Genomic DNA, 18926 nt, shown 5'->3' with positions numbered 1-18926 from the left:
TCTCTCTCTCTCTCTCTCTTTCTCTCCTTCTCCCTCACCCTACCTCTCTCTCTCCCTCTCTGTTCCCTTACTTCTATCTCTGTCTCTCTCTCTCTCTATCTCTGTCTCTCTGTCACTCTCCATCTCTCTATCTCTCTCTCCCTATTCTCGTACAGGTATTGATAACTATTGATTTCACATGGTCCTCTAGCCCTACCTCCACAGAAGCAACAACACAACAACACATCTGTTTCAACAAGGACATTCTGAACATGTCACAGCTGATTGCTGGCGCATAAAATACATAATTATATAGGCCAAAATCAATTCCTTGCGTATATTTGTGCTTCAAAATCACCTTTGTTTGAAGCAAAATGTTCTGATCTTAAACCCTCTCTTGCTGTTGCTGGCCGTTTTCCAAATTTCTGTTGTGGGGGTTGATGACTGAGGTGGTCATTGGGGTATAATTATATCATATTATGGCTTTAATTAATTGTCTTTGCAGTGGTTCTGACCTAATTGGATTTTGGCAGCTTATAATTGTATTTTTTAGCAATGGGGTTGGGTTAAAAATTTAAAAAATCTAGCATGCCAGAGGTTTCATCAATTGAAGCCCCTATTTGACCCAAATTTTTGGAAGATCAGACCGTCATTCGGTGAGCATGTACGAGAGCTGAACGGAAGACTTTGTTGATTCTGAGAAAAACGAGGCCCCTTTTCTGAAGGGTCAATGAAGAGTGAGTGGCACCCATTCTGAATGAGACTTTCATCCTATGTTGGTTGTACAAGGAACTGTCTGTATCTCCTAGCTTGTTCATCATTGTAACAATAATTTAAATTTCTTTCAACCAACTATATTTTAGAATGTCTGTCTACTGCAGGATAACTTTGACAAATAAATGAAGTGTCTTTATGGAAATGTGAGGCTGCGTGGTGAAATCAGGCGCTCATCAAAATAATGAAAGTTAAGAAATTGGCATTTTCCTGCGGAACTTTTGTTTTTTTGGTTCAACACCTTTCGTGGACATTAAAGAGCACATTTCTGTGTGGATTTTTACTGAAAAACGTATATTAGAGGGATAAGAAATGTAAATTTTCAGTTTCCACGGACTCTCAAGCTAAAGAAATAACTCGACTTTGGCGGCCATTTTCTCGCTAATTTTACCTCTGAAACAAGATGACCTTCATCTCCTTCAATCACACATATCTCAACCTCTATTCAACATAGATGGATATTATTTTCACCCAGAACAAGGAAAATGGACAGGCCTAAAGTTGATACCATCCACTCCGTATGCCCAAAAATTGATGAGAGCCCGATTCCACCTCGTCGGCCACAAATGTATTCTGGAGTCTTTGTTATTGTTACGTTTATAAATTTCCCTAAGGGTGGTTGGCAGGTGCTCTGGTGTGGTCTACTTCTTTCCTATCAAACATCTATTGTTCCTATCTCTCCTCCTTCTTTTTAGTGTTTGTTACTCTCTTGCGACACCTCTTATCTTTCGGCACTTATATGACCATATCATGTTGCAGTGCTGTAAAACTCTTACTAAAACTAAATAAATTTCATTTCTTCCCCAGGAATCCAAAGCAATCGTTGACAAATGTTTTGACTTGGGAATCAATTTCTTTGACACAGCTGAGGTAAGTGTAGGCCAAATTCACCTTTTTGATAAATCCAAACATTCTTTTTGTTAAAATTTTTGGCCAGTAAAACAATTATATATGGAAATTTTCAGGTGGCTCAGTCGTTCAATAAGTCTGGTGTTTGACTGTCAACCCTATGGTCCAGAGTTCAATCCCTACCACCATCAAGATTTTATTCTCATGCTTTCTGCACCCCCCGATCGTAGGGTACGTAGGATAGAACATCCAGTCTTCTCTGAAAAAAGCAAAAAATATTGGAGGTCCCAAGTGGATGTTTTGCACTTTAAAAATGCTTTTCTTTACTTACTTTATCCGTCCTCTTGTACCTCTATGGCGTCAAGGGGAGAAAGAGCTTCCTGTTTCTAGCAAGTTTGATGGCCTGGCTGGGTGGGATATTGTATAAAAATGCTTTGGAGGTTTTAAGATTGAAAAGAGATGGTCATTGGGGTTGCCATGTGGGCAAAATTTTTCTTATATAATTTTATATCATAATGACACGCTGTCCAAAATGTCCACCTGCCTAAGACCATCACTTTTCTCCTCAACAACAGGTGGCCACCTCGGACAGTCTCGACCATTGACAAATATACCAGCTGTCTAAGACCATCACTTTTCTCCTAAAAAATGAATGGCCATCTGGGACAGTGTCGACTGTACCTTGCCTGTTGACCGATAAACCACCTGCCTAAGACCATGACTTTTCTCTTCGATTATGGGTACGAGAACGTCTTGACTTTTCTCATCGACAATGGGTGGCCACTTTGGACAGTCTCGACTGTTGACCCATGAACCAGCTGTCTAAGACAACCGCTTTTCTCTTCGATTTTGGGTCCGAGAACGTCTCAACTGTTTATCAAATAACAACCTGTCTAAGACAATCACTTTTCTCCTCGACATTGGATCCGAGAAGGTCTCGACTTTTCTCCTCGACAATGGGTGGCCACCTCCGACCGTTTGGACCGTTGACCAGTAAACCGCTTGTCTACATTTGCAATCCCCAGGGTTATGCTGGCTCTGAAGCAGTGTTGGGGAAAGCCCTCCTTGGCCGTCGACAAGACGCTGTTGTGGCCACAAAGTTCGGCTTCAGGGAGGGTCCCCAGACGCCACCCTACTCGGCCCAGCAGATTGACGAGGCCATCACCAGGTCATTACAGAAGCTGCAGACCTCATATGTAGATGTTCTTCAGGTAACAGCTTTCTGAGTGGAACCTTAGCTCTGATACTCTTTTGTAATTCATAAAGTTATTGTTTTCTTTTTTTGTGTGGACTCTTCAGGTAGCAGCATTCTGAGTGGAACGTTAGCTCTAATACTCTTTTAATTCATAAAGTTGTGCTTAGGTTGTTTTGGGGTTTTTTTTCTTCTTTTTGAGGGGGGGCTGGGGGGGGGGGAGAATGTATTGTTTATATCTCATTGCAGTCACACAGCTAGCAGTACAAAATACCCCATCTGGTCACAACTGCGCCAGGTGACCAGAACGGATAATTTTCAGCGGCTGATTATTGCGCCAAGTGATTGCAAAGTGTTAAAGCCAGATGTCAAAAGACACAACCAGTAATAATGATAATAATGCAAATAATTTTTTGCCGCTTTCTCTCTCGTGAACGCAGCCCTATGCACTTTACGTAAGTACAAGTACAAATTTGTAAATGGACAATACAATGACAATAACAATCTTTATTCATCTCACACTGAGAAATTTGTCTCGGTTGTTTATAATGGCAGTGGATGTTACAAAGGTTAGGTGCACTCACGCATACACACAACAAAACAGGACATTACTGTACATGTACGTAGGCCTTCTGTGAAAAAAAAAATTTGCTCTTTTGCACACAGAAAAAGTCACATGGAAGAATCAACAAAATGCTGCAAACTGAGGTGGAGTGGTGGTAGGGTGGGAGAGATACAGAGAGAGGGAGGGAGGGAGAGAGAGAGACAGACTGACAGACAGACAGACAGACAGAGAGACAGACCGAAACACGACATGTATCCAGAGTTTCCTCTCACAAGATAATGAAGTCTGACCTATAGAGTGTGTAAGTTCTGCATTCTGACTTTATCAGAATTGTGACCGCGTCGCTTGTGGCTTGTGTAAGGCCTGTCCTCCACTTTATCAACTTCTCTGACCTTTTTGCTGACTTTTGCTGTTTGGGAAGTGCCGTGTTGAGTGCTCTATGGTGGAGATAACACTTTGTTAAAGGTTTGCTGTACAAAGATACTTAATAAGCTTCAAGTAAAGCAAGATAATACATGTTGTTATGTTAGGAATGCTCTGGTTCATCCTTAGATTCTACAAATGTTCCGAACCTACGTCTCTGGTGTAGTGTTTGGGCACTTTGCCACCACGTGGAGAACACGTGACGTCAATGCCTGTCAGAGAGTCTACAGTAACCGATGCCTGTGCGCGGGTGGTTGATGGATGCTCTAGTGTGGTTTGCTCTTTCTTTCCTATCAAACGTCTATCATCCTGATCTCTCCTCCTTCTTTATTGTGTTTGTTACTTTCTTGTAACAATTCTAATCTTCAGCTCTTATATGATTTTATTGTGTTGCAAGTGCCGTTAAACGCTTACTAAAACTACAAAAACTAAATGCCCGTGTGGGGAAGTTATTTATCTTATAGAGTATCTACGTCAGTCTGCTGGGATGCTGTCTGCTTTGTCAGTCTCAGCCCAAGTCCCTTACCCTGCACGGCTGTTCCACTCAGGATCGCTTAGTTGCCGGCCGACCTGACCTCCGAGACGAGGTCACGCCCCGGTCACGCTACCTGCGGGCGCTCGGCCTCGCGGTCAGCGGCTCCCCAGCAATGTTATGTTTTGTACACATAAAACAACACCAGTTCTTATGAAAGCCGAGAAAGTCAATGAAACAACAACCAGATGATCACATGAAGACGAAGGTGTAGTTTACGACAGTATAATGTTTATCACGGAGAAGTAAAAGAAAGTGTTGTTTAAAAGAGGGGGAATGTGGCGTTCGCAATTGATTGATTATTACAAACAAACATGTTAAAAAAATAATAATTAAAAATAAACGGACCGACAGATTGTTACAGTCTTAATTTTCAGCTCACAGTCAGACTTTGAAATTTCAAACACACTTACGTTTATGAGGTAGGACCAAAATGTCTTGTTGCTATTGTTGATTAATGCACACAGTCTTGTCAATGAGTGGGAAAACACTTTTACTTCTACCAGCAACCGACTGCCTGACTTTGTTAATTATATTTGTTCTTCGTTTTCTTGTCGGTGAGCTTGCTAAGTCAGATGATATTCTGTGTGTGACTATCCTTTGAAACACTAATGGCAGTCCTTTTGTTTTGAACCTCAACTGTCCTTTCGTCAGTGATGTGTTAAGCTTTCGTCTGATCAGATGTGTAGATCTAGCTACTTTTACTTCTAACGGCGTGAGTAGCTCTGTGTCCGATTTCAAAAGTGTTGACTCTAATGTCGTTTCATTTTTGACTAATGGGGAGCTGGTACTGTCTGTGAACTGTTTCGTCTTCGTTTTAGGTGTGGATGTCAAAATATGAGTTTCTGGTGAAATGTAAAATGAGTCTTCGTCTGTATGTGTAAATGTGCTGTCAATGGATTGAGTGGTAAAGGGCTGAGCACCATCGCCTGTACTTACAGAGGAAACATCTGGGGTGGGGGTATCCGTTATGCTCGCAGACTCCACTGCCATAAGAGCGGGGGGCGGACAAGGCAACTCGTGTCCTTCCGTAAGCAAAGGAATGCGTTCTTTAAGGCACCTTTTGGTAAGTTTAACACAGCGAGCACACACAGAGCACTGGTTAATGTTTATGCTTGCGTCGTAAGCAGACCAAACATAGGCACTGTCTTCTACACATTTCTGTGCGGACTTCAAAGCCGCATTTGTAATTTGCTTCCGTAGTGTGTATATTCGCGAGCCACATTTCCTGCACTGAGTGTTGGAATGCTTGTCGCTGTGTCGTTGTCAATGTTCTGTCTATAATATTGCAATAAGTCAGACTTAAAGTGTTTCCACAAAAATCGACGCTGCTTAGAAACCTTAGTTTTTAAACTTCTTCCACCAGAAGTACGACACTACTTGTTTAAATTCTCAAAGTGGATGTAATAAGAGTGTTCCATCTTTGATGTTAAAAGGCTCTATAACACACAAGAAAGTCTGACGGCAAGTTCTCGCTTCACAGCGTTTTTCTTTGCACCGAGCGTTGCACTAGACTAGTCACATAAAGTGCGCTAGTTCATGGAAATTTAGCTCCTACCTTGAGATTTTTCACCACAATGGAGAGAATAGATTTATAAAAAGAAATATGAAGGTTAAAACAAAAATTGTCGGTTCGAATTATTAAAATTCTCTTTTAAATCCAAAAACTTCAATAACACAGAGCTGTACAACAGTGGTAGTATATAGGTATCCCAACGGAGTATAAAACGAGATAGAAACTGGTTTCAAACTACGGGTTATAGAGGAGATGCTGAGCTTTTATTTGGTATACAACACTCCTAGGTTTACGGGATGGAGAAAGGGAGTACTATGCTGTAAATTCCAGTTAATTTCTGGAAATTGTACCCTTTCCGCGCGGAGCGGTCAGATCTAGGGATAGGCCGGTGAAAGTGGCGTAACGCGTCGAGATTTATTACCTTCCGCGAGGGGTCACAGGGGTCAGAAGGGTCAGACGGGCTACAACTAAGTGCGCCGCTCGGAGAGTGAAACTGAACAGCCGTGCCTGGCAGACAGGGATGAAACAACCCACCTCCTAAATTATCTGAATTGTGTCAATGGGGGTGTTAAACATTTACAATTATTTATTCAACAGTTACTTGTTCTGTCTTTATCTCCTTCTATAATAAAAGATAACTCCTGAGATCCCCCCCCCAAAAAAGTTACTCTTCTTTGCTTTTAGCTCATACATCAGGATCTTATAGAAAAATTACTCCCCTTCCCCCCTCAACCCATCCCTTTTCCCAACACAGCATATTGACAGCTCACTGTAAGATTCCTTCTTATGTCACTTTTCAAAATGGCACATGGTGGAGTCTTAAGGCTCAATCCGAGTGGATCCGAGCGTTTCTCGTCCGTAGAACTACATTTTAATTTATTCAGTATGAAAATAACTAAAGCGCACGGAATGCGTACGATTCGTGTCCACAATTTTCCAATGTGTCGTCCGTTCACAGGAACAACTAAGCGCAGCACTTAGATTTGATCCGTGATTCGACAAAACCTCCAGGCGGGAGGGATTTGAGAGACCCAGTTTTTTATCAAATCTCATTTTGACGACAGATTTGAAATCAGCGTGAAAAATGACACTAGTTTAATACCAAACATACGTATAATATTATCTACCTCTGATAAATATTATGTACGCTGTAGCACCTGCAATTCTGCCTTCTTCTTCTCATCCAATATAGAAGCATCAAAGCTATTGCGTCCATAACAAAAGAAGTACGACTCTCGGACGCTGTTTTGATCACCTAGATCTACATCTAGGCTAGCCTAGCTACTGTCAACTATATAGATGACGTTAACTAAAAATATCACTCCAAAATTCCTACCGGGGAAAAACCGGTTGAGAATGAAGCAGCTCCGCACGTGGTCTCGTTCCGACTTGGAACCGTTCTCGGTTGGGAAATCTCTTCCGTTTCTAGAAACGCTCGGTTCCACTTGGTGGGCACCCTTACACTAAGCAGTCAGTATGCTGGTACTCAAACCCCCTCTGGGGACTCTCGTGGTCTCGAGGTTATGGTGCTTGCCTCTCAGTCGATAGGTCCCAAGTTCTAATCTGGATAGTGACGGAAAATTTTCTCCTTTCACATCCTTTCCTGCTCTTTAACAATGTTCTCCTTTCACCTGTTTTCATCGTCTCCACCTTCTGCTCCCGCTCCCTCACCTCTTTTGTCCCCCTCCTTTGGACTCCTGACTCTTTCTGCAGCCTTTCCACTGCTACTCCTTTGCTCCTTCTTACTGCTGTCTTTCAGCCACACCCCTGATCTAATGGTGATAAAGATCTACACCTAGCCTTCTCAGATGAGGGCGAACAACCTCGGAGGTCCAGTGTGCATGTTGGGCATGTTAAAGATCCTTTCGTGGTCCTAAATTAGTAAGATAAGGTTCCGGCTTCCACCCAAGCAAAATTCAAAATTTCCTTCCGACTGAAAATATTTAATGTGTTCCGTGCGCTCATATGACCGTATGCAGTTGCAAGCACTATAACCCCCCCACCCCCACCCCCCCAAATAAATAAATAAGTAACTCTCAGGCGAACTGGAGGGGTAAAGTGTCAATGATAACATAGGTCTGTGAAACTCTTACTAAAACAGGAGAATTTGAAACGATGGATGATGGTAGAAGACCAGGACTGTATATGTTTTCTGAGAGCCGCGGGCCCGACGTTGTGTCCTTGGGAAAGGCACTTTACACGAATGTTTCCCACTTCACCCGGATGAAAATGGGTACCCTGCTATAGACAGTGAAAGATCTTGTCAGTTTGTTAGTGTTTGAGCACTTAACCAGCTGCTTTTTTGCACTGTTTTCTTCCCAGGATGCTGAGAATGTTTCTGAGTGTTCTAAGGTCTGCTGGGGTAATAATGTAGTGTAAAGCACATAGAGCTTGTTTTCGAGTGGGGATATGCGCTATACAAATGCTTTTTATTTATTATTATTAGAGCATTTGAGCAGAGAAATAAGAATTGAAAAGTAGTAATGATGACTTATTGCTGTGAAAATGCCAGACAGACCCACGGACAGAAACAAGAGAGGGAAAGTAGAGAAGTAGGACCTACCAGTGGCGTCCTCCAACCACCCACTTAACTTGTACTGCAAGCAGTGTAGCTTTACTGCCCCTAGATCAGTGATTCTTCTGACTTTCCAAGTAGTTTAGTTGTTTATTTCTATATCATGAGATGCTTAACTCTTTCCCTACCACAAGCCGCAATGCGGCTCGTGGACCTGGCCTCGCTGGACCGAGAGCCGCAAAATACGGCTCGAGTGGCTCGCTATCTATTCCAATCCTGTAATGAAAAGATACAAATTTCTCGGCCGATCCACGTTTACAAAATAATAGAACAGACTTCCTTTTAGCAGATACGAAAGAAAATATTGCACTGACAGACAATTTTTAGTCATTTCTGCACTTTTTTTGTCCCCTTTAAAACGTAAATATGAGAGAGAAAAAAGCGCTCCCCTAATTTCAGTATATGTCTCATATTTTTACTACTATATTAGGTACACATACATAACTTTCAGCATTTCTTTGCATTACTTGAGGCAACTTACCTGGGAAGTTTGAATGATGCTGTTGTACTTTTTTAGTTATGGCCTTTCAAAGCTGGAAAATTGTTGATTCCATTTGACACCGTCGATGTTGCATAATCACTTTTAGAAACCCCAAAGTAATATAATTGGAATAAATCTTCAATATTGTATCGCCATCTGATAGATTTTTTTTTAACCTTCAGTTTGGTGGGCCATAAGATACGGTTTGTGTGTGTTTAGTTGGATGTTTTGACGTTTTCCTTTGGCGGGGTAGGGGCGTAAAAATTGGTCAGGGAAAAGCCCTGGGCCGGTGGTGGATTTTGGCCTGGTAGAAAAAGAGTTAAGCATTATGTTTTGTTTTTTTGCAGATTCATTTCCCCAGCTTTGTGAAGGATCCAAAAGAAACGATTGCTGAGCTGAACAGACAAGTAGCCTTGGGAAGGATCCGCTACTATGGATTTTCCAACTACGGTCCCAAAAACATGAAGGAGTTCATGGAGGCTGGAGGGAAACCAGTGGTTAACCAGGTCTGTCTCTGCTTGTCTTTAAAAAAGAAATTATTTCAACTGCTCAGTGTAAGACTCTCTCGTGTGTGTCACAATGCTGTGGAATTAGGCGCTCGTCAATTTTTGGGTATGTTGATTTATTGGTATCATCTTAAAGATTGTTTGTTTGCCTTGCTTTCTATGAAGAAAATACTTATATATATCTTTTAATAGAAGTGGAGATATTTGCCATTGAAGGAGTTGGGGGTCGCCTGTTTATAATGGAAAAATTTGTGGAAAATGGCCTCCAAAGTATGGGGATTTCCATAGCTTGAGAATCCTTGGAAACTGAAAATTTACATTTTCTGGGCGGTTAAGCAACATTTTTCAGTAAAATCCTCACAAAAACATGTTTTTAAATGGACAAAAAAGGTGATGAGCCAAAAAAAAAATTTGATAAAAATTGCCTAACCTGTGAAAAAATGCCGTTGTCTTCGATTTCATTTTTTTGACAAGTGTTTGATTTCCGCGTGATGTCTCACATGTCACTTTTCAAAATAATTCATGGCGGGATCTATCACAAAAACAATCAATCTGATGATAAGCTTCTTGATAGATTCTCCCTTTTTGTTATTCTTATACCCTTCTGTCTGATCTCAATTTCTCTACTCTATCAGATCATTGTGGTTGGGATGGCTGTATTTTTAATATATTTATGGAAACAAAGGTGACTTGTTTACAAACATGCACATTTCAACCACTAGAAAAGTAGTTCCTGGGTGCCCTTGAGTGTGTGGTCTGCTTCCTCTACTTGTTTTCTTGTGTTACCTTTGTCCCCATCTGCTTGCTAGCAAAATGTAGAAGTTTCAGAGGTAAAATTAGCGAGCAGATGGCCGCCAAAGTCTGGCGACTTCCAAAGCATTAGAGTCCTTAGGAACTGCAAATTTACATTTTTGTGCCTTAGATTAACCTTTTTGAGTAAAATCCACACAGAAATAGGTTTTTAAATTGACCTTCATGAAAGGTGTTGAGTCAAAAAACAAAAATTTGATAAAAATTGCCAAATGAACAGAAAAATGCCAGTTTCATCTATTTCATTATTTTGACGAGTGCCTGATTTCACCTCGATGCCTCACATTTGTCTCGTATTTATATTTTTCCTGCACTTAAACCGTCACTATTTCGTTGATGTGCTTCTCTTTATTCAAACAATTCTAAATTGGCTCGCAAAATCTTTGGTATCTTCTGTTCTGTCTATGTATCTTGGTCTCTGTCTTAAACTTCAATGATCTGTATAAAAATTTCTGTGTAGTCAATTTAGCCGTGATAATGACAATAATTGTATTTATTTGATTGTGAGGGGGTTGGGAGGTTTGGACTCACATGTAAGTTAGCAAACGCTTTTCCTATTTATGGCAGTCTAATTTTCCCTTTTTTTTCAGTCTAATTAGCCTAATTTTTTTTTCTATTTCCACTGTCATGCAATCTCATTATATAATTTACACCTGAACTGTGATTGAAGAGATTTGTCTTAGTAAAAAGTTGTTCCCACATCTGATCCGGACATTGGGGATTGCCTTGTTAGTGACACAACTTTCTGGGCCTTTGGCATATTGTGGTAGGGTGATTGTCTTAGTACAGTAAGTAGAAATTGTAAAAACGTGGCCAAAGAAATTTCATCCTTTTAGGTAACCAACGCAAAGTAATACAGTATAACACGGACAGGTCAAACACAGAAGACTTGAAATCACACATCCATCGAACTGTGCCTGCCGGTCCGCTTTTTTTTTCTCTTTTTTATCTTTGTAAGATATCCCTCAAACTTCTGATCCCTCAAACTACCGAGGTCAGTCTCAAAGAATTCGAGCTATCCGTGTTATACTATTATATTCAGTCTGAAATGTTTAAATCCATGCCTTTTTCCCCAGATTGGCTACAACTTGTTGTGGAGATCAGCGGAGCACGCCATGATTCCAGACTGCATCAAGTACGACATCAGCCTCCTGGCCTACTCGCCGCTACAGCAGGGACTGCTGGCAGGGAAGTACGCCAGCCTCAGCGAGGTACCAGAGGGCAGGAGGAGAGGCAAGCTGTTCTCCAAGGACTCGTAAGTTGGTTTGGTTTTTTTCATGGTTTTTTTTTTTTGTAAGCGTTTTATGGCGCTTGCAACTTCATAAGGTCATATGAGTACACGAGACACATTTAAGCCTTTTTCAGTTTGGGAGGAATTAATTTTGAATTTTTTCCAGGTTGCAGTCTCTATAGTTGCAGTCTCTATGGTTGCAGTCTCTATAGTTGCAGTCTCTATAGTTGCAGTCTCTATGGTTGCAGTCTCTATAGTTGCAGTCTCTATGGTTGCAGTCTCTATGGTTGCAGTCTCTATAGTTGCAGTCTCTATAGTTGCAGTCTCTATAGTTGCAGTCTCTATGGTTGCAGTCTCTATGGTTGCAGTCTCTATAGTTGCAGTCTCTATAGTTGCAGTCTCTATGGTTGCAGTCTCTATAGTTGCAGTCTCTATAGTTGCAGTCTCTATAGTTGCAGTCTCTATAGTTGCAGTCTCTATGGTTGCAGTCTCTATGGTTGCAGTCTCTATGGTTGCAGTCCCCATCCCCTTTTTTTTTCCCGGAGACATTAGGGCATTTCCAGGGCATGTGTGACACTCTATATTTTTGTACCTTTGTATATATATATATTACATGCCTATCTTTGAAGTAACCGGAACTATGTGTCATGAAAGAATGTTGCACTTTGCAGTTTAATTTTCCTCTGATGCAGATGGGCTTTTTGTCTACCGTTATATGTGACAGTGAACATAGTAAATGACCTTTTGAGTACTTGTTATCATTTGTAGTCGTTGTTATCGGTCGTTTGATGTGCTTGCTTTTTATCACAACCCACTTCGTGACCTTTGAGTCATTTAGCTGATAGCAAAGTTGAACACCGAACTAGAAGTCTGAATTTCTGACTTGACCTTTGTTATTGTGTTGTTTTTGTGGTAGTTAAAACCTTTTTAACTCTTTCACTACCTGGGGGTTTTCCTCTCATGGACCGGGCCCTGTCTGTGACCTACTTTCTGATTCTGCTTACCCTCGGACAAATTAAAGATTTTGAGTTGAATTTTCAATATTAACCACATGTATTATAAATAATATATAAAAATAAAGGGGAAATAATGACCTATCTCTGCATGTTGCTAACACCGATCACTCTTCTCTCGAAATTTCAGTTTGGATTATATCAAAAGTAGGTGTGGTTTTGCAGCAGGAAGTGCTCGCAGTCCAGCATTGAGAGTAACACCTGCCGTGGAACATGGCCCGGCGTAGTGAAAGAGTTGATAGGCACAATATAGACTATTTCAAAGCGAGGCAATAGAAATAACTTTAATAAATCTTCTACAATAGTTTTATGAAACAGGAACAGGTAACAATTTACTTTGTATGGGGTGTTGAACTTTGTTATATCAACAAGATACGCCATTATGTGTCACCTAAGACGAAGAACGGCATGTCCTCAAACAAGATCTTATTTTCATGTATGTTTTACGCCTCCGTTGACACAGTGTTCAACACGACTTATTCTGACCGATGTATATTTGTAATGCTCTCTTTTCTCTGTGCATTGAAAAGAAATCAATGAGGTAGTACTTGAAGAAGCTCAGGTGACGAAAACGGTCAGGTAAAGACAAATGCTGTTTTTGGGACATCTGAATAGACATAAAGTATAAAGGCCTTGAACGTGTAGCTCTCACTGGCAAAACTGAAGACAATCGAGGCAGGGGTAGACCCAGGGCAACCTACTTGGAGAGCCTTAAGAGATGGGTGACTGGGAAAGATCAGGGTAATGTAGATTTTTAAGAGCATCCTAGCAAATGATGAATGGAGAACCATGATGGCCAATGTCAGTCGCAGATCTGGTACTTGATGATGATTATGATGATGATTGAATGCGGAATGAGATATGCTTTAAAAAGAACCGCACGCGGGACACTCAATGATAAAGACAAAATAGGAAGAGACAAAATCTTACTGAAACTAAATAGAAGACGGGAAAGACCAGGATGATAGTAACGTTTTTTTTAAGAACATCATAGCAAAGAAATGAATGGGGATTTATGATTGCCAATGTCTATGTAAGATCAGGCACTTGATGGTAGGGATTAAATGTTGAACGCAGAATGTAAGATACATTTCAAACCAAACTAATACAGTATAACACGGATAGATCGAACACAGAAGACTCGAAATCACGGATCCATCGAACTGTGCCTGCGGTCCTGGGTTTTTTTTCTTTTTTTCTTTATAGTTGTAAGATATCCCTCGAACTACCGAGGCGGTTCCCGACGAATCTAAGCTATCCGTGTTATACTGTTGCTCAATATATACGATAAAACATGCTATAGCGGCGTCCTGTATAAGACAATCACCTGTCCGAACTGCCACTTCCCATTTCTCCCTTTGTGTTATATTTTACATTATATTAATGTAAGGAAACTGTGTAAGATGCCCACTTTGCTCCTCAACAGTACGCAACCTCAGTTCTTTCTTATCATATCTCCTTTTTTTTAACAATGAAAATATGACTCCTTCTTAAGCTCACTCTTTGTTATGAACAGTTTTCACATTTATTTAAAACAGAGATACGACAAGAAAGCACTGAGGTTGCGAGTTGCTGGCTGAGTCTTAGAAGGTTTAAATCTCTGTATTGTTTTCTTTGTTCTTTTTTATCTCTAGAACCTCGTTGTCTCGACATGGACAAGAAGGTGCTGAACAGGAGGTAGATGAGGTGAGGAGGAGATCACAAATTACAGTGGAACTCGGATTCAACGAGGTCACTGGGCCTGACCTAAAATCTTGTTGAATTCGAGTGTTTGTTATAGCAAACAGAAGGTTTTGTGTAGATAATTACAGACACTGAGCAAGTCATGTATAAAGAGAAGTCATAAGTAGTGCCTAAAATGCCTGTATATTATGAGCTGTGTCAAACAAAAGACTGTTCAAATGCACACGCCTCTGTCCTCTCAATTGTTTACCAAAAGTTGTATTGCGGGGGCTGTTCACCCTGGAAGCGACCTCGTTGAATCCGAGCCCGCTGATTTAAATGCTCGTTGAATCCGGGTTATTTTTATTGAATTTAAAGAAGGAAAAAAAACGGGGAATCTATCTCATCTCGTTGAATCCGAGTTCTCGTTGAGTCCGAGCTCGCTGAATCCGAGTTCCGCTGTATTAAAATTATGTACACTTGAAGTTATGTACAATTGAAGTTATGTACGTCGTAGTCTTGTGTGTTTATAAATTTTATTTAGGATGTGTCTTTGTTCCTCCTGTGTCATGACCTGTGTGTACTGAAAATACATTTGTGAGGCTGCGTGGTGGAATCAGGCTCTCGTCAATTTTTGGGCATATAGAGTTATTGGTACCATCTTAAAGCATGTTCACTTGTCTTTATTTGGATGAAAAAAAATATCCATTTATCTTGAATACAATTGGAGATATTTGCGATTGATTGAGGTGGGGGGGTCACCTGTTTTCAGAGGTAAAATTAGTGAGAAAATGGCCGCCAAAGATTAATTATTTCCTATCTTAATAGTCCGTCATCATCATCATCAATGCCTTTCACCCCTGGCAGAGTATAGGCCACATACAAGCTCCTTCCATTTATCTCTGTCCTGAGCCATCCTTCCAAGCTCGTTCCAAGTGAGCTTCATTTCTCTCATGTCCCTTTCCACGCATCTCCTCCATGTTTCCCGTGGCCTACCCCTGCCTCGTGCTCCCTGGGGGTTCCACTGCAGTGACTGTCTTGTGATTTTTCCGCTGGGCTTTCTTAAGGTGTGTCCCATCCATCACCACTTTCTTAGTCCTATTTCTACTTCTATATCCTTTTGTCCTGTCCTTTCCCACAGCTCTTCATTTCTTATTCTATCCTGCCACTTAATTCTTAAAATACTCCTCATACATCTGTTGATGAAAGTCTGGACCTTATTCAGTAGTCTTTGTGGTAACAGTCCGTGGTAACTGAAAATTTACATTTTTTGTGCCTTTAATCAACGTTTTTCAGAAAAATCCAGACAGAAATTAGTTCTTTCATGGGCATGAAAGGTGTCGAGCCAAAAAACAAAAATTTGATAAAAATTCACAACCTGTGGAAAAATGCAAGTTTCTTCACTTTGATTATTTTGACGAGAGCCTGATTCCACCAAGCTGCCTCACGTTTTTTGCTGAACGTTAACACTGTCTACCTTATTTTATTGCATAATTTTTATTTAGTTCAATTTGTTATGCTTTGAAAAATGTTTTTACTTGAATAATGTTGAGTATTATAATCTTTTGTTATTGACAGTGGTGTTCCTTAATACAGTGCAGCCTCTCACTATAACAACATCGTCAGGACCAGAAAAAATGTTGTTGTAAAGAGTTGTCGTTATAGAGAGGCAACCAAAAGGTTCTAATGATATGAGAGGAAAAAATTGGGACCTGGGCACCATGCATGTCGCTATACAGAGGATGTCATTATATCGAAGGTTGTTATAGAGAGGCTGCACTGTAATCTTTGGGGGGGGGGGGGGGGCAGTCACTTGTAAACATTACTACAATTGATGTAACAGTCTTTTTGTTGGAATTTGGAATGATGTGTGTGTTATAGACCTTTATCAAAATGTTTGGGTTTTTTTCTTTCATTCTATATTTCACATCCATGTACTCATGAAACAGACTGAAAAGCTTTTGGTTTTTATGTTTTTTTGTAAGTTTTGGTAGTTGGTATCATGCTGGACTACGGAATGAATATCTCAGGTTTGAATCCAAGAGTGGGCACTCTTGAACCAGACTGGGCACTCTTGAACCAGACTGGGGTTGTGGAGTTTCCAAGGCTGTCAATTCATTTGGCTCGGTCCCGTCAGAGACAAATATTAAATGTGGAGGTCACACCTCATACATAATCTAATAGTGTTGATATGGGCGTTAAACCTATTTACTTATTTTATTGTTACGGTACTTATCTTTTTTCGACAATAAGTTTTTTTTGCGAGACAGAGACCAGTGTTCTTGACATAGGTGTCCTTTCATGCCAAAGAATGCAAGTTAAAATTCAAGTCTTCGGTCGTACGACTAATAATGATTATAAATAGCATTTGTATAGCGCATGTTCCCACGCGAAAGCAAGCTCTATGCGCTTAACCCACTGTATTATTACCCAAGCAGACCATAGAACCCTCAGAAACATTCTCAGCTTCCCAGAAAGCATGCAGTGCTAGCAACTGGTTAAGCGCTCAAATACTAACAAACTGACAAGATCTTTCACTGTCTATAGCTGGGTACCCATTCCCACTAATTGAAAAAAAAAACCCAACGAAAAAGCATTACTTTCTCTCTTTAAAATTCCCAGGCACTGAAGAAAATGGCAGAGATCTGCCAGAACGCCGGAGTGCAGATGTCTAAAGCAGCCTTGTCGTGGATTCTTCAACAAGAAGGGATCGATGTTGTCATCGTCGGCGCCAGCACACCGCAGCAGATGGTGGAGAACAGTGAAGTTATCAAACTGAGCAACGTGAGTGAGCTCCTCACAGGATTTGAATACAGTCGAACCTGCTGTAACAAATAATTTTCTGTGCAAACAAAGACCTTCCCACATCCACCGCCCCCTTCCTAGTTGGCATGAATATTTAATTTAAGTAAGCATAGGTTTGCATCTTGTGTGAATACTTTTACAAATAATGAGGTTTGTTCTTTGTCTTCATTGTTTTATCTTCTTTTGTTTTTACACGTTTGTGGTTGACGGGTGCTCTGATGTGGTGTACTCCTTCTTTCCTATCATACATCTATTGTCCTTATCTTTCCTCTTTTTTGTTCTGGTTACTCTTTTGTAACACCTCTAATCTTCGGCACATATATGACCTTATTGTGTTGCAAGTGCAGTGAAATCTTATTAAAACTAACGTGTTTACACTGCAATGCTTGATATGAAAATTATCTTTTTGTGTCTCGTAGTATATAAAGTCCCCTACGGTATTAATTATGAACCTGTGTTCTCGATTCTGTCAACAGGAAGTTGTCCAGCAACTGAGAGAGGTCACGGAACCCGTGAAGGCAAAGATTGGCTTGTCCCTTGACCAGTGGGCACCCCAGGACCGTTGCGAATAGACCAATGATGTGGCACGGACCATTTAGAATTGAGGTCTTGAGGTTGAAAAGGGGTTATTTATGATTTTCGAAAGAAAAAATTAGTTTTTTGAATAAAGTTCCGACTTTCTCAAATATCAACATTGTAGTTTCAAGTGGTTTGATGCTCATTAGCGATAGTTCCGAAAATTCTAGGTGTCTAAATAATGGGTACTTCCAGAGCAAGAGGTATTTCAATCCTAGTATCAATATTTTTATTAGAAGTAAAAATAAAAGTTCATTGTTCATTACTTTTGTAAGGCTGTAATGACAGCGTCTATTGGTATGTTTAGAAATGCATAATGTCTGCTGGAGGATATTATTTCTTATGCTTTCTCTATTAACGCACAAGCATTTTGCTTTTACTTGTTGGAGGGTTACTTATTTTCGTGAGACTTTCTTCAATGGAGTTATATACTTCACTTGTCTTGGAGTTGAAAATCCTTTTTCATGCATATGTTTCTTCCTGCAACAGGATTTCAATGTATCCTACGATGTATTACATTTTCACTGAAACAGTCATTACTTCAAAATGACAATGATTTGTTTTAGAGTGGGGGGAAGGGGGGGGGGGGGTGGTTCTGGTTCTGTTTGTTGGGGAGGGGGGTGCATTAGCTCATGCAGTTGTAGATGAATTTTTTAAATTATTTAATTGTTGTTATCTTGCGGTTTCAGTGATGTCTATTTTTCTTCTGCTTATAGTTTCAAACTTCAACAAGTGTAAATGTCACTGATTAATAATAATAATACTTACAGTACCAGTCATGTTGGTATGCGTAGAGTTAAAAGGTTACTAGATTATACTAGACAGAGTACACTATTTAGAAAGTGAATTCTAATTGATGTTTTTTTTTAAAAAAGACCATTTTTTGATTTGTTGATGTTAATTTGAGATCCTGTTTTTCTTATTTAAAACAGGACTATGATATAACAAAAAAAGATACTGCTTTGTGTTTTGGCTTTTTTCCCCCCCTCTGATTATTTCTTTTTTTCCCCTTTGTAACAAGTTCGCATTGCTTGGTATGTGTTGGAAGAGGGGAAAGATGGGGATCTGGGGATCAGTCTCGTGCAACAGCGAAAAACTCAAGTCTCATATTATTTGTTCATCCCACTTTTTATATGTTTACTAAAATAAACATGTTGATTGCCTGAAACTAATTATTGAGTTCTGATTTGTCAAGTATGAACCACATGGGCAGTGTTGCAGTTGAAACTTGCAAAAAAAAAAGAATAATTTCATGTAATATGTTCAGTTCTATGCTGACAAAATAAACATGTGAGTGGGTCTTATGTCAGTATAATGCCTGTTTATTTTGAGAACCTTTTTTAAAGGAAGGCGGTACAGATCATCTCTGGACTAGCAAAATGACACTTCTCATTATTGCTACTTTTGAGGTAAACAGATAAAAAACTGTTTATCTAG

At 40.1% G+C, this 18926-nt stretch overlaps 1 protein-coding gene across 1 annotated transcript in view; it reads left to right on the top strand.

The window, feature by feature from the left end:
* Positions 1–18658, top strand: part of LOC101856733 (1-deoxyxylulose-5-phosphate synthase YajO) — a 24315-nt gene extending 5657 nt beyond the window's left edge. Inside the window, exons 2-8 of the mRNA XM_005097396.3 lie at positions 1561–1623; positions 2628–2813; positions 9234–9392; positions 11279–11457; positions 14081–14132; positions 16731–16892; positions 17390–18658. Coding sequence (XP_005097453.1) covers positions 1561–1623; positions 2628–2813; positions 9234–9392; positions 11279–11457; positions 14081–14132; positions 16731–16892; positions 17390–17485 — 897 coding nt within the window. The 3' untranslated portion in view covers positions 17486–18658. The remainder of the gene's footprint in view (positions 1–1560; positions 1624–2627; positions 2814–9233; positions 9393–11278; positions 11458–14080; positions 14133–16730; positions 16893–17389) is intronic.
* The last annotated feature ends 268 nt before the right edge of the window (positions 18659–18926 follow it).

Source organism: Aplysia californica, unplaced genomic scaffold (assembly GCF_000002075.1).
Source record: "Aplysia californica isolate F4 #8 unplaced genomic scaffold, AplCal3.0 scaffold00153, whole genome shotgun sequence".
NCBI lineage: Eukaryota > Metazoa > Mollusca > Gastropoda > Aplysiida > Aplysiidae > Aplysia > Aplysia californica.
This window is presented reverse-complemented; position numbering and strand designations above follow the sequence as displayed.